At 35.0% G+C, this 16,694-nt stretch overlaps 1 protein-coding gene across 3 annotated transcripts in view; it reads left to right on the top strand.

The window, feature by feature from the left end:
* LOC127853841 (tRNA wybutosine-synthesizing protein 5-like) overlaps positions 1-15,877 on the top strand; it is a 74,722-nt gene extending 58,845 nt beyond the window's left edge. For all 3 annotated transcript variants that reach the window (XM_052388636.1, XM_052388635.1, XM_052388637.1), the window contains exons 8-11: positions 1,272-1,338; positions 2,735-2,788; positions 3,854-3,925; positions 13,429-15,877. In XM_052388636.1, the coding sequence (XP_052244596.1) occupies positions 1,272-1,338; positions 2,735-2,788; positions 3,854-3,925; positions 13,429-13,581 (346 nt within the window). In that variant the 3' untranslated portion in view covers positions 13,582-15,877. The remainder of the gene's footprint in view (positions 1-1,271; positions 1,339-2,734; positions 2,789-3,853; positions 3,926-13,428) is intronic.
* Positions 15,878-16,694: the final 817 nt, after the last annotated feature.

The raw sequence follows: 16,694 nt of genomic DNA, 5'->3' as shown, positions 1-16,694 counted from the left end.
CATCTCAGTTGTAACTGTCACATCATAATGTTCATCTCTGGTATAACACTGACATCATCATGTTCATCTTTGTTATAACAGTTACATTATTTTGTTAATCTCTGTTGTAACATTGACATCATCATGTTCATCTTTGTTATAACAGTGCCATCATCATGTTCATCTCTGTTATAACAGTGACATCATCATGTTCATCTCTGTTATAACAGTGACATCATCATGTTCATCTCTGTTATAACAGTGACATCATCATGTTCATCTCTGTCATAACAGTGACATCATCATGGTCATCTTTGTTCTAACAGTGAATCATACTCATCTCTGTTATAAGAGTGACATCATCATGTACATCTCTGTTGTAATAGTGACATCATCATGTTCATCTCTGTTATAAAAGTGACATCATCATGTTCATCACTTTTGTTACTGTGACATTATCATGTTCATCTCTGTTGTAACAGTGACATCATGTTCATCTCTGTTTCAACATTGACATCATCATGTTCATCTCTGTTGTAACTGTGATATCATCATGTTCAACTCTGTGGTAACAGTGACATCATCATGTTCTTCTCTGTTATACAAGTGACATCATCATGTACATCTCTGTTTTAACAGGGACATCATCATGTTCATCTCTGTTATAACAGTTCATCTGTGTTATAACATTAACATCATCATTTTCATCTCTGTTTGGACAGGGACATCATCATGTTCATCTCTGTTGTAACTGTGACATCATCATGTTCATCTGTGTTGTAACAGTGACACCATCATGTTCTTCTCTTTTGTAACTGTGACATCATGTTTGTCTCGGTTGTAACAGTTACATTATCATGTTCATCTCAGTTGTAACAGTTACATTATCTTGGTCATCTCTGTTGTAACAGTGATACCATCATATTCATCTCTGTTGTAACAGTGACATCATCATGTTTTCGACTCTGTTATAACATAGACATCATCATATTCATCTCTGTTGTAACTGTTACATCATCATGTTCATCTCTGATGTAACTGTAATATCATCATGGTCATCTCTGTTTGAATAGTGACATCATCATCAAAAACAGGCTTGTCACTATGGCTTTTATTGATTAAAACTGAATTCATGATCATAATGTCGTAAAATTTGTGTGAGGTGATAATATCAACACAATACCTAAAACTGCACCTATAATCATCTTCTCCAAAAGAAACGTCTAGAGTTTTATATATCTAATACTGGTAAATACATCTTTATAACAGACTGGTGCCTTGTTTATTTTCAGGGATTATTTTATGACATACATCTCTAATGATACAGACTTGGAAGGATTCATACAGATTTTAGTTGCGGTAAGTGTGATTGTATTGATGTTTGAATTACATATTTGTCAGGAAATAACACAAACATTAACAAACACCACAGATATAAATTGATCTTGTTTATTTTATTTTTTAACAAGACGGGAACAGTTTTTCATTTCCATTTTCAAAGTAGGGTATACTAAAGTATTTTAAATATTTTTAGCTCGGCTGTTTTCGGAGAAAACCCGAGGTATTGTCATAGCCAGCTCGTTGTGTCCGTCGTCGTGTCGTCCGCCGTCCGCGTTGTGCTAAAACCTTGACATTTGTCTCTACAATCAATGTGCTTCCACCTACAACATTGAAACTTCCTATGTAGCTGCACCTTGATGAGTTCTACATGCCACACCCATTTTTGGGTCTCTAGGTGAAAGGTCAAGGTCACTGTGACCTGTAAAAAAAAAAAAATCTGACAAGCTTTCTCAGCCGAGTGTGGCACCCGTCATGCCGTGCTCTTGTTAATAGATGGGACATGGCATTGACAAATTCATTTTTATGTCCCCCACCACTATTGTGGGAGACATATTGTTTTTGCCCTGACTGTTGATTTGTTGCTTTTTTTGTTTGTATAAAACTTTAACATTTGCCATAACTTATTCAATATTGAATATTTTCTTTAACATTTGCTAACTTCATATTTGGCATGCATATGTATCTCATAGAGCTGCACATTTTGAGTGGTGAAAGGTCAAGGTCAAGGTCATCCTTCAAGGTCAATGGTGAAATATATGGGTCAAAATTGCTCATTTAATATACACTTGCAATTTTGAAGATAGCAACTTGATATTTGGCATGCATGTGCATCTCATGGAGCTGCACATTTAGAGTGGTGAAAGGTCAATGTCATCCTTCAAGGTCAAAGATCAAATTTATGGCTTCAAAGAGGCGCAGTAGTGGACATTGTGTTTCTGACAAACACATCTCTAGTTATTAATGCTTCAGTCACAAACGCCCAAACAAAGATCCTGTTGATGTAATGATGTTTGTGAGAAGTGTTTTGTGACTCGGTGATATTTGAGCTGTGCTCTGAGAAAAGGGGGTTTACTGCATGTGTGTACGGTGTCGTCCCAGAGTAGCCTGTGCAGTCTGCACAGGCTTATCAGGGATGACACTTTCTGCTTTTATGATATTTTTTGTTTAAAGAAAGTATCTTCTTAGTAAAAAAGCAGTATAGGTGGTAAGTGTCATCCATGATTAGCCTGTGCAGACTGCAAAGGCTAATCTGGGATGACACTTTACCCACATGCATCAAATCCCTGTTCACAGAGCACAGCCCATTTATATCCTTCCTTGTTAGGTGACACAAAATAAAATTGCCAATTTGAGACTCTGTATGTTCATTTAATCTTAAAACCTGTTCATTGACTTACAGACATATTCATTTCAGGATGATTATGACAAGATTGTGAATGACACAACATATGTGAGGGACTTCACAGAGGTGAGATTTCACTAGAAACCCTTACTGCTTTCTGCTGCACTGAAGAACATCCATGCATCAAATTAGATAGGTTTTACCCAATTGTGCCAATGGGAATCAAATTTAAAATAGTGTTATTTAATTCTAGTATTGAGATAATTGACACTTAAATCAAGTTTAGAGACACTTGAGGAAGCCCAAGATGAAAAATAGTTTGTGCAGCAACAACTGCAGTAGTCTAGATTGTAGCTTGTGTTGTAATGTGCAGCAACAACTGCAGTAGTCTAGATTGTAGCTTGTGTTGTAATGTGCAGCAACAACTGCAGTAGTCTAGATTGTAGCTTGTGTTGTAATGTGCAGCAACAACTGCAGTAGTCTAGATTGTAGCTTGTGTTGTAATGTGCAGCAACAACTGCAGTAGTCTAGATTGTAGCTTGTGTTGTAATGTGCAGCAACAACTGCAGTAGTCTAGATTGTAGCTTGTGTTGTAGTTTTTGCAGCAACAACTGCAGTAGTCTAGATTGTAGCTTGTGTTGTAGTTTGTGCAGCAACAACTGCAGTAGTCTAGATTGTAGCTTGTGTTGTAATGTGCAGCAACAACTGCAGTAGTCTAGATTGTAGCTTGTGTTGTAATGTGCAGCAACAACTGCAGTAGTCTAGATTGTAGCTTGTGTTGTAATCCACTGAAGAAGGTGTATATCTCAGAAACCATATAAGATTTTAACATAAAATGTCATGGGTGTATGGATATTAGTGAGGAGAAAGTGTAATCCAAGAACCATAACCCTGTACTTTCTTAAGAGTTATTGCTTGTTGTTTGTTTTTAATGATGTAACTTTTCAGAATTATATCTCGGATACTTTATGAGATTTCAATATGAAACTTTAAGGGTTTACAGATTATGAGATAGGAATGAGGAGAAGTGCCTTACTCAATAACCTTACTACACTAACTTAAATAAGGGTTGTTACCTTTTGTTGTTTTTGTATGTTTTTATAATTTTACTTCTGCACCAAGCAATAAACACAATTTATTATGAGGGGGATACCAATTCAATTTGCCTTTTATTGTTATTGATGCTTGCAGATGTTTGAGATGCTCGACGCAGACAAAGACGGGCTGCTAAGTTTAACGGATATAAAGGCCTTGGATAATGAGGTATGTTGAAGGGGTCTTTTCACAGATTTTGGCATGTATTGAAGGTTGTCATTAAATGCTTTATATTGATAAATATAACCATTGGATCTAAAAAGCTTCAGATAAAAAAATCAATAATGAAATTTAAAAAAAAGGAACAAAATTAACCCTCAACAGGGCTCAAACCACTGACCCGTTGAGTCCTAGTGTTTTTCCCAGGTCATTTTAGCGTGGAAAAAGCCACGCCGCCCTCACGGATAGCCACTCTGCCCTTTTCAAAGGCAAATTTCGCCACGCGCCCTTATCAATAACATCTTTATTGCCTTATGACCTAACTTGGTCCGCAAAATCAGCGTCCTTGATTGTCTGAAACGCTCCGACTGTGCTTGATTTACTCGAGAGATGTCAACGTCTAATCAACTATATTAATTGAGCAGATTTAATCTATTACAGTGCTCGATTTATAGGTAGACTGCTCCAAAGCTGTGAATTAGTCATGCGTGAATAACCCTGTGTCAGTATCAATCGATAATGCCAGAGGCTATGTTATACCAAGCGCACTTTTCGGTCGGCAATGTGTACTCCTCCACGATAAAATCGTTACTTTGGAGACTTTTGATGAAAAACTCGATGTTATTCTTGTGGCAATTGTGCATTGCATGCATTATTCAGTTATATCAAAACATATATTTTTACGCATAATTATATTTAAAAACACAAACAAATTTATTCTTTATTGCTTTCGTCTTTAAGATAATTAGATCTAATTATTGAAATAATTACTGAGACATATACTAATTTAACAAAATGCGAATCGCGTATACGATTTAACGGTGCTATGCGCACCTGTCGCTTACATCATTTGACATTTTAAAAACATGGCGGACTATACAGAATTAAATTGCAACTCAGCAAAAATGGCAAATAACGTCGTAAACGAATGATTAACGATGGAGATTAAACATTAAGAAGGAATGAATGAAATGTCTGTGATAATCAACGATGCATAAAAATGTTTTAGATACAACAACATTATTTATTTATTTGTAATCTACTCGGTGGATGTATGTCACGGAAACGAGTGTTTGCATATTGTTAGCGATCAATTTACTCGCAATGTTATTTTAAACATCTGGCAAGATTATTGTTAGAAAATGGGATAAGACAAACATGGTTTCATTTATATGTTAGTGGATCTGTGTATAATAAGATCCATATGCATGTATTGCTTTATTATGTTTGTCGTGCTGTACAGTTTATTGAAACAGCATGGAACTTAAATGTACATTGCAAGGTAAATATATTAATATAAATCAAAGTAAGTTAAATACATCAATTACCATTAAATGTGCTTGTTTATGTTATTTTTTCCACAACTGCTTCTGATGCGATTACATGTTTCCCCGTAATTCAGGTATTCAGGGAACGTTTTTGCCCTTTTTTGCCTAAACTGCGCGCTAAAATGCCCTTTTTGAAAGTAATGCGCCATGCCTCTTTGCCCTCCTGGGAAAAACACTAAGTCCAGGAGTAAAAGTCTACCACATAGACCACTCGGCCATCCATGCTCATACAATGCAGGGTGTATTTTTTATAAGCAATCCTCGAAGTTTCACAAAATATGACAACAACAGAACTCTCAAAAAAAAATTATCGTTTGGCATTGCAACGCTTTATAATTTTCCGGTTTTTAATCGTCAAATGATGCATAAAATGGCTATTTTAGAGCATGGTTAATGATCAGTATTACAGTTTCCTCACAAATATTATAACTAAAACACAAAATTGCGAATCTGAAACAACTTTTTTTTTATTTTGTCAATTTACCAAAACATCAAAAGACCCCTTTAATGTTCTGATACATTTGAGCCCTGCCCTGGGAAAACTTGAATTTGATCCATGTCTGTGAAGTATCGGTCCAGATAAGCCTGTGCAGTCTGCGTATGCTATCATGTAAGCTCATTTCCTCCTTTATTTCAATTTGAGAGAAAAAGGAAGTCTCTTCTTAGCAAATATCTTGTTTAGGCGCAAAGTGTCATCCCTGATTAGCCTGTGCAGACTGTACAAGCTAATCTGCAATTATACATTTTGCACATGCATGAAACCTCTTTTTGAAGAGCATTTAATATTAAAGTAACAGCATAATTCAGTAATGTTTTACATGTGGTAAAGCGGAAAAAATCGTTCAGCTAAACTGCAAAAGGTTTTGAATCTTTTATCTCATTTACATTGTCAACGCATATGCATATGAGAAGTAGAAACAGGTAAAGTTATAATACGCAATACTAAATGTTCTGAGAAAGTAAAATTGAAACAAGCCAATCAAAAGTAAGAGATACATCTGGTTATATTCAAACTAGCCAATCAAAAGTTAGAGATACATCTGGTTATGCTATTTAAGTGTTTATTCTAATGGTATTTTTTACAATTTTAGAAGACTTGATTTATAATATTATCCAATTTAGAGTTGTGAAGTTTTTGTAGCCTTACATAGAATAATTATTATGCCCCTGTAGACCATTTGTTGCCATGCACTATGACGAGCTAGAGAATTCTTTAGACAATCGTGCTGATTGGCATTATGGTTAATTTTTAGGAAAGGACATTTTGAGATAAACTGCAAATGATCATGGGCAGGTACTTGTAACAGGAATGTGTTTAGCATTATAATTGACAAAGCTTAGACCAATGCACATTTTATTGTGTTTACATGGGAGGAATGGAAGGTGAATTGAGGTCACCGGGGCAATGGTCAAGGTAACATTAGAGCATTTTGAGGTCAGGGGGTCAGTGGTCTAGGTCACAATAGCTTTTATCAAGATTTTATCACAATAGCTGGTTTCTACATGATAACGAGAGAATCAATTAATGTTCAATCATCTAAATGTTCAATCATCTAAATGTGTATGTTGGTTACATAGGAGGATACAATACGCTTATTGATTGTGAAGTCAAAGATCAAAGTCACAGTTGCTGGTATTAAATTTGTTTTAACACTTTGTTTTCAGCACATGGTTACCTGCAATGATGCCACTTTGTTAAGTGGTTTCTTGAATAGAAAGGAAGATACTTAGGTTTCAGGTCAAATGTTAAGGTCAAAGCTCTTGTATATATAAATTTGGTTTTCTTACAATATCTACATGGAACTTTTACTATGATAAATCAAATGGGTATGCTAAGATAGATTGGAGGAAAGAAATATTTTTAGCTCATCTATTTTTTGAAAACAAAATTATGAGCTATTGTCATCACCTTGGCGTCGGCGTCCAGTTAAGTTTTGTGTCTTGGTCCACTTTTCTCAGAAAGTATCAATGCTATTGCATTCAAACTTGGTACACTTACTAACTATCATGATGGGACTTGGCAGGCAAAGTTAGATAACTCAGGCATGCATTTTGACAGAATTATGTGCCCTTTTTATACTTAGAAAATAGAAAATTTGGTTAAGTTTTGTGTTTAGGTCCACTATATTCCTAAAGTATCAAAGCTATTGCTTTCATACTTGCAGCACTTACTAACTATCTTAATAAAGGGGACTGTGCAGACAAAGTTTTGTAACTCTGACTGGAATTTTGACAGAATTATGGGCCCTTTATACTTAGAAATTGAAAATTTGATGAAGTTTTGTGTTTTGGTCCACTTAACTCCTAATGTATCATAGATATTGCTTTCATACTTGGAACACTCGCAAACTATCATAAGGGGACAGTACAGGACAAGTTGCATAACTCTGGTTGTCATTTTGACGGAATTATGGCCCTTTTTTGACTTAGTAACTTTGAATATATGGTTAAATTTTGTGTTTAGATCCACTTTACTTCTAAAGTATCAAGGCTATTGCTTTCAAACTTCAAATACTTTCATGCTATCATGAGGGTACTGTATCTGGCAAGTTGAAGTTTACCTTGACCTTTGAATGACCTTGACTATCAAGGTCAAATTATAAAATTTTGCTTAAATTGCAAAAAATGGTCAGTTGAATAACATGGCTGCCGGGGGGAGGGGGGGGGGGGCAGTTTTCTCATATTTATATACTAGTAGAAAAAAAAGCTTGTGAACACTCTAGAAGTCACATTTTTTGCCCAATCATCATGAAACTTGGTGAAAAGATTGGTTTTATATATATCTCAGATGAGTTTACAAATGGTCCCAATGGGTCAATAAACATGGCTGCCGAGGGGTGGGGCAGTTTTCCTTATGTGACTATATAGAGAAACCTTGTGATCGAACACTATAGAAGTCACATATTTTGCCTAATCATCGCGAAACTTAGTCAATACATTGGGTTTATTGATTTTTTGGACAAGTTAGAAAAAGGTTCAGATCAGTGGAACACACTTTTTAGCTCATCTGATTGCTCAGGTGAGGTTTTGGGATTGGTCTTTTTCCGCTGTCCGTTCATCCACATTGGTTTGTAAACACTAGCATCCACATTTCTCAAGCATTCTTTATCAAAGTTGCTGAAAAATCTCAGTCAAGTTTGATGATGAGCAAAATCACATAATTAATGCCATAATTATAGCCCTTAGATTGTCCAAATTTTTATTATATTATACAAAATCATTGTAAGCAAAGTTTGATGTTTGGTAAGGGGGGTCAACTCAAAATATAGGTCACCATATTAAATCTTACAAAAACAAAAACACTTTCTACGCCAGAGTTTTGGTTCAGTAATGATGGAACTTGACCAGGATGTTTGTCTGGTCAATATATAGGTCAAGTTTGACATTAGGTAAAGATTGGATAAACCGACTCCTCTCAGGTGAGCCAACTAGTGCCATCTTGGCCCTCTTGTTTTCTTATTTTTGGAAGATAATGTAATACATGACCACACACCCACACTATACACCCCTCTCCACCCCACCCACCCTCCCTCTCCTTTGACATTTAAGTATTGAGATAGGTCTGTTTACCTTTAAAAGAAAAATAGATGAGCGGTCTGCACCCGCAAGGCGGTGCTCTTGTTTTGATATTTAGTTCAACAAGACTGGTCAAATATTTAGGTTACATTTGCTATTCAAATGAAAATTGTTTACACACAGTGTCTAGAGAATTCATATGGATCATAAGTATGCTGGTAAAGTCTTGATGAAGGATGACTCTTAATGATTTTAAAATAAAAAAAGCAAAGCTCAAGATCACAGGAAGACCTTGCTCCAAGTCAGATGGGGGAGGGTTCATATTGTGTCACATATGTCCCTTTTTCAGTCAGTATTCTCCAAAAGCACCCGCAGCCGGCGATTTCACCGGTTACATTCTATCTAGACGCCAACTAATTTCCCCAAAATATCAATTGAAATAGTGCAAATACACCAGTTTTACAATTTTAGATGCCTTGATTTATGTTTTACTTAGTCGCCAGCTACTTCGAAAATATAACTGGCGCCTGAAAAATTTCCGGAGAACATTGGTAGAGTTCTAGTGTACAGTATGGTGTAATAAACTATGGTAATAGATTCAGCATTTATCTGTATGTGAAAACTCTGTATTTTGCGACATTGTGACTGTATTGAATATGCTGCTGATATGCGTTGAGACAGACTTTGAACATTTACTATTAACTCACTTAATAGTCAACTAAAAATTTAAAAACTGTCAAGATTACTAGTAATTTTTCAAACCTATTCTATAACATTATATTATATACCAACAAATACAGCCATAATTGGTGCATGTATTGAGGCAGGCGTGGAGAAATACCAGATATTATTGTAAGCTATTCTAAAACAACAAAGACAGCCATAATTGTTGCATGTACTTGGGCAGGCGTGGAGAAATACCAGATATTATTGTAAGCTATTCTAAAACAACAAATACAGCCATAATTGTTGCATGTACTTGGGCAGGCGTGGAGAAATACCAGATAATATTGTAAGCTATTCTAAAACAACATATACAGTCATAATTGTTGCATGTACTTGGGCAGGCGTGCTGAAATACCAGATTTTATTGTAAGCTTTTTCTATAACAACAAATACAGCCACAATTGTTGCATGTACTTGGGCAGGCGTGGAGAAATACCAGATATTATTGTAAGCTATTCTAAAACAACAAATACAGTCATAATTGTTGCATGTACTTGGGCAGGCGTGAAGAAATACCAGATATTATTGTAAGCTATTCTAAAACAACATATACAGTCATAATTGTTGCATGTACTTGGGCAGGCGTGGAGAAATACCAGATATTATTGTAAGCTATACTAAAACAACAAATACAGCCACAATTGTTGCATGTACTTGGGCAGGCGTGGAGAAATACCAGATAATATTGTAAGCTATTCTAAAACAACATATACAGTCATAATTGTTGCATGTACTTGGGCAGGCATGGAGAAATACCAGATATTATTGTAAGCTATTCTAAAACAACAAATACAGCCACAATTGTTGCATGTACTTGGGCAGGCGTGCTGAAATACCAGATATTATTGTAAGCTATTCTAAAACAACAAATACAGTCATAATTGTTGCATGTACTTGGGCAGGCGTGGAGATATACCAGATATTATTGTAAGCTATTCTAAAACAACAAAGACAGCCATAATTGTTGCATGTACTTGGGCAGGCGTGGAGAAATACCTGATATTATTGTAAGCTATTCTAAAACAACAAATACAGCCACAATTGTTGCATGTACTTGTGCAGGCGTGGAGAAATACCAGATATTATTGTAAGCTATTATAAAACAACATATACAGTCATAATTGTTGCATGTACTTGGGCAGGCGTGGAGAAATACCAGATATTATTGTAAGCTATTCTAAAACAACATATACAGTCATAATTGTTGCATATACTTGGGCAGGCGTGGAGAAATACCAGATATTATTGTAAGCTATTCTAAAACAACAAATACAGCCATAATTGTTGCATGTACTTGGGCAGGCGTGCTGAAATACCAGATATTATTGTAAGCTATTCTAAAACAACAAATACAGCCATAATTATTGCATGTACTTGGGCAGGCGTGGAGAAATACCAGATATTATTGTAAGCTATTCTAAAACAACAAATACAGTCATAATTGTTGCATGTACTTGGGCAGGCGTGAAGAAATACCAGATATTATTGTAAGCTATTCCAAAACAACATTTACAGTCATAATTGTTGCATGTTATTGGGCAGGCGTAGAGAAATACCAGATATTATTGTAAGCTATTCTAAAACAACAAATACAGCCATAATTGTTGCATGTACCTGGGCAGGCGTGCTGAAATACCAGATATTATTGTAAGCTATTCTAAAACAACAAATAAAGCCACAATTGTTTCATGTACTTGGGCAGGCGTGGAGAAATACCAGATTTTATTGTAAGCTATTCTATAACAACAAATACAGCCACAATTGTTGCATGTACTTGGGCAGGCGTGGAGAAATACCAGATATTATTGTAAGCTATTCTTAAACAACAAATACAGTCATAATTGTTGCATGTACTTGGGCAGGCGTGGAGAAATACCAGATATTATTGTAAGCTATTCTAAAACAACAAATACAGTCATAATTGTTGCATGTACTTAGGCAGGCGTGGAGAAATACCAGATATTATTGTAAGCTATTCTAAAACAACATTTACAGTCATAATTGTTGCATGTACTTGGGCAGGCGTGCTGAAATACCAGATATTATTGTAAGCTATTCTAAAACAACAAATACAGCCATAATTGTTGCATGTACTTGGGCAGGCGTGCTGAAATACCAGATATTATTGTAAGCTATTCTAAAACAACAAATACAGCCACAATTGTTGCATGTACTTGGGCAGGCGTGGAAAAATACCAGATTTTATTGTAAGCTATTCTATAACAACAAATACAGCCACAATTGTTGCATGTACTTGGGCAGGCGTGGAGAAATACCAGATATTATTGTAAGCTATTCTAAAACAACAAATACAGTCATAATTGTTGCATGTACTTGGGCAGGCGTGGAGAAATACCAGATATTATTGTAAGCTATTCTAAAACAACAAATAAAGTCATAATTGTTGCATGTACTTAGGCAGGCGTGGAGAAATACCAGATATTATTGTAAGCTATTCTAAAACAACATTTACAGTCATAATTGTTGCATGTACTTGGGCAGGCGTAGAGAAATGCCAGATATTATTGTAAGCTATTCTAAAACAACAAATACAGCCATAATTGTTGCATGTACTTGGGCAGGCGTGCTGAAATACCAGATATTATTGTAAGCTATTCTAAAACAACAAATACAGCCACAATTGTTGCATGTACTTGGGCAGGCGTGGAAAAATACCAGATTTTATTGTAAGCTATTCTATAACAACAAATACAGCCACAATTGTTGCATGTACTTGGGCAGGCGTGGAGAAATACCAGATATTATTGTAAGCTCTTCTAAAACAACAAATACAGTCATAATTGTTGCATGTACTTGGGCAGGCGTGGAGAAATACCAGATATTATTGTAAGCTATTCTAAAACAACAAATACAGTCATAATTGTTGCATGTACTTGGACAGGCGTGGAGAAATACCAGATATTATTGTAAGCTATTCTAAAACAACATTTACAGTCATAATTGTTGCATGTACTTGGGCAGGCGTGCTGAAATACCAGATATTATTGTAAGCTATTCTAAAACAACAAATACAGCCATAATTGTTGCATGTACTTGGGCAGGCGTGCTGAAATACCAGATATTATTGTAAGCTATTCTAAAACAACAAATACAGCCACAATTGTTGCATGTACTCGGGCAGGCGTGGAGAAATACCAGATTTTATTGTAAGCTATTCTATAACAACAAATACAGCCACAATTGTTGCATGTACTTGGGCAGTCGTGGAGAAATACCAGATATTATTGTAAGCTATTCTAAAACAACAAATACAGTCATAATTGTTGCATGTACTTGGGCAGGCGTAGAGAAATACCAGATATTATTGTAAGCTATTCTAAAACAACACATACAGTCATAGTTGTTACATGTACTTAGGCAGGCGTGGAGAAATACCAGATATTATTGTAAGCTATTCTAAAACAACAAATACAGCCATGATTGTTGCATGTTCTTGGGCAGGCGTGCTGAAATACCAGATATTATTGTAAGCTATTCTATAACAAAAAATACAGCAATAATTGTTGCATGAACTTGGGAAGGCGTGCTGAAATACCAGATTTAGTTGTAAGCTATTCTATAACAACAAAGACAGCCATAAGTGTTGCATGTACTTGGGTAGGCATGCTGAAATACCAGATTTAATTATAAGCTATTCTATAACAACAAATACAGTTATAATTGTTGCCTGTACTTGGGCAGGCGTGCTGAAATACCATATTATATTGTAAGCTATTCTATAAAAACAAATACAGCCATAATTGGTGCATGTACTTGGGCTGACGTGCTGAAATACCAGATTTTATTGTAAGCTATTCTATAACAACAAATACAGCCATAATTGTTGCATGAACTTGGGCAGGCATGCTGAAATACCAGATTTAATTGTAAGCTTTTCTTTAACAGAAGATACAACCATTATTGTTGCATGTTCTCGAGCAGGCCTGGAGAGCTATTGGAGATCTGCTGGAACTGGTGATGCAGGACATGGAAGAGGAATTTGAGGCCAGCCACATTGACATTGACCCTGACCTTGATCCTGACCATGGGGCAGCTGGGGACTCTGATGAGATGGATTTGCATGACGAACTGTAGTTGCTTCTGAGTTGCTTTCTGTTTTTTAATCTTGATGTAAGTCTCGTACTGGGAAAGCCAGGCTTAATGATGTGCGTTAAGTGTCATTCCAAATTACCCTTTGCAGTCTGCACAGGCTAGTCTGGGAAAACACTTTCCGCCTGGACTGGATGTACGTTTATAGGTGACTTTATTTTAACCCAAACAATTGCATTATGGCATAAGTGTTGTCCACGATTATCCTGTTCTAACAGCACAGGTTTATCTGGGTAGACACTTAACCCACATGCATAAAGTCTAGCTTTCTAGATTGAGGCTCATGATAACCTGGTGATGGGATTTGGTTACCTGAAACTTGTATGTGCTATAAGTTTATGTTTTGAATTTTGAACAAAGTCTTTTGTTAAAACAGGTTATGGTCTTTTATATATATATATAAATATGTGTAAGTATAAACGCTTTTATAATGTGTTGGTCATTCTTTATATTTATTTTCAATGATTTTTTAAGGATGTTAATTTGGTTTGTTTTCTTCTCAAAATGTAGGACTGCTCATTTGATGTGGGTACATAAAAAGTAAGGGGCAGGTTAAATGTATTGCCTGTTTGATCTGTCATTCTTGTTATCTCCAATCTTAACAACATGTCATGTGTCCAAAATAAATGAAAAACGTATTCATTTGCAAGCCTAACAATGTGTCATTTCGCCTACTTAATGTAATAAGTCATGTAAGTGATACATTTATGATTTTTACTTTTTTCCATTGTTGTGTTTATTAAGGTGACATACATCAACTTGTAAATTATTTAGTCAACCTTTTTGGTAAAAATAATGTTTTTATCAATTTTTCGAAATTGACATAACAAACACATGTCATTTTCTGAATATAAAAAGCGTAACTGACATTTTGTTAAATTTTAAGGAGAAGCAAAAAAATGTTTTATTAAAATTATAAACATTTTTTCGTTTTTAAATTTTCTGATAAGTATTATAATAACACTTGAAAAACGAAACCAAACTCCAAATTGATATGTCTTTTTAAAAACAATAAAAAAATAAGAAAGGAGCAGTTACCATAATTTCAACACTGAAATATTTTGAGGGCAAAAAATAACGTAAGTGCTCTTACTGTATTTTGGAAAATGTCTGAAAAAATGCTTTCCTGAACAATTCACAAAATGTCAGTTACCCTAGTTATTACATTCAGTAGACGATTTGTATTGGCACGTCCCCACAATGATGAGCTGTAGTAATGGGTGGCTCTATTTTCCATTAAAATGGCAAAGCCCAGAAGTTTAATATTCGGTGTTTAACATTGCTTTGTGGTATTCTACAAAGATTTTGCAAATTTAGCCCCTGGTGTCAAAACTTGCAACGCCCCTTGTGTCACCTGATTGATTTATATGGACAACATTTATTTAGAAATAACTTTTTAAATCTTTGAAGCTGATATGTCAGGGGCTTAATAAAGGCAAATTTAACCCCTGAGGTCACTTGATTTATAAAGACTTCTGTAGTAAGTAACTAAAATATCTCCTCTGAAAACACCAGTCCCTACGAGCTTTGATAATGAGTATGAAACATTTGATCCTGTACAAACTAACGTCAAAACTTGCTTTGCCTTAGTGGTCATTTCATTGATATAGACTTTTGTCATGAATAAATTAAACACTCTGAACCTGCATGGGACAAGTTTGAATAATTGGTGTGTATGATCGAACATTTAATAAAGTTTGTTAATGCCCCTTAAATGGTGAAATGGTTTTAAATTGAAATTTGATTGTGTTCCTCTACAAATATTTGTCAGATCCTCGATTTGATATTGGACAGGTCCTTTTTGCAGGTGAGCGATCAAGGGCCATCTTGCTTTTGTTGTGATTTTAACCTTAAAACACATACTTTGAACCTGGATTTAATTACACATTTGTAAACATATATCAAACAGTTGTGCCTTCTTAGGTGGGTATTCTTAAAGTTTCTTCTTTTGGGGTTTTCTCTAGTTTGACTTTGTTTTTCAATATTCTGTTGACTATTGCTATTGTGGCTTAAGCGTGATGTTGTGTGTTTTGTTGGAATGGTTTTGCTCCACAGCGCTCCACAGCTACTAACTGTTTTCCATTTTGAAATGTGAAGATGTCAATGTGTTGTCTTTTGAAATTATTAAAAACCTCATGCTCTTAATATATTTTGTATTCAATGTAAATAACAATGATTACGTTAAAGTTTTATTATTATTGATGTATATAAATATATGTATAATGTATGTAAATAAATATTGATGTATTAATGTGTATCCATATTAAATATAATAAATGTGTTTACATTGTTGTTAGTGTTCTACATGCTGTCGCTTCTACATTTTTTATAGTTTTAAATATATATGCAATATAAAATTATTATTTTCTTGTGTTTGTCTATTAATACCTCCGCATGTAGTAAGTTGTAATAGCGCTTGTGAAATTAATTGGATAGCAGTCACAATGGTCAAGATATGTGGTGGCGAGCTTTTCTTGTTTGTTTTTTCTCTTTGTTATTCATCATGCAATTTTGAAATAATTTACCATAAATGACCAACCATTATAAGACAATGTGTCAACTATAACAATCATCTACCTTCAATTAATGTCAAGGTTAAGCTACAGGTCAAATTTCTCCATACAAACGATTGTCTGGACTGTTACTTTGTCGTTCATCATGCGATTGTGTAATAAATTCCAAAAAAGACCACTGTCAGGTGATGGCGTGTTGTGAAACGCCCTTCTTCTTACCTGGAATGTCAAGGTCACATTGCCGGGTCAAAGATCTTACTTAGCAATAAAATACATTGTCCGCACTGAAACTTCATCATTCATTAAGGAAATAATTGTTTACAAATATTTATCATATCAAGAAAAGGAATCACATGTAATAAACTGCTCTCTATTCTCGAAGTTGAATGTCACACATTTAATCTTGACTGCTACTTCATCATTTATCAGGCAACTTTAACAATCATTAACTGCAAACGTTCGTATCTCAGAAACGACGTATTTGTCACTCAAAGGTCAATGTTACCAATATAGATATAAGGTAAAATTTGAACATTTTACAGCTTCTCATGACATTAAGTATGCAATTTTAAAACAATTTACCAA

The sequence above is a fragment of the Dreissena polymorpha genome, chromosome 12 (assembly GCF_020536995.1).
Source record: "Dreissena polymorpha isolate Duluth1 chromosome 12, UMN_Dpol_1.0, whole genome shotgun sequence".
NCBI classification, from domain to species: domain Eukaryota; kingdom Metazoa; phylum Mollusca; class Bivalvia; order Myida; family Dreissenidae; genus Dreissena; species Dreissena polymorpha.
This window is presented reverse-complemented; position numbering and strand designations above follow the sequence as displayed.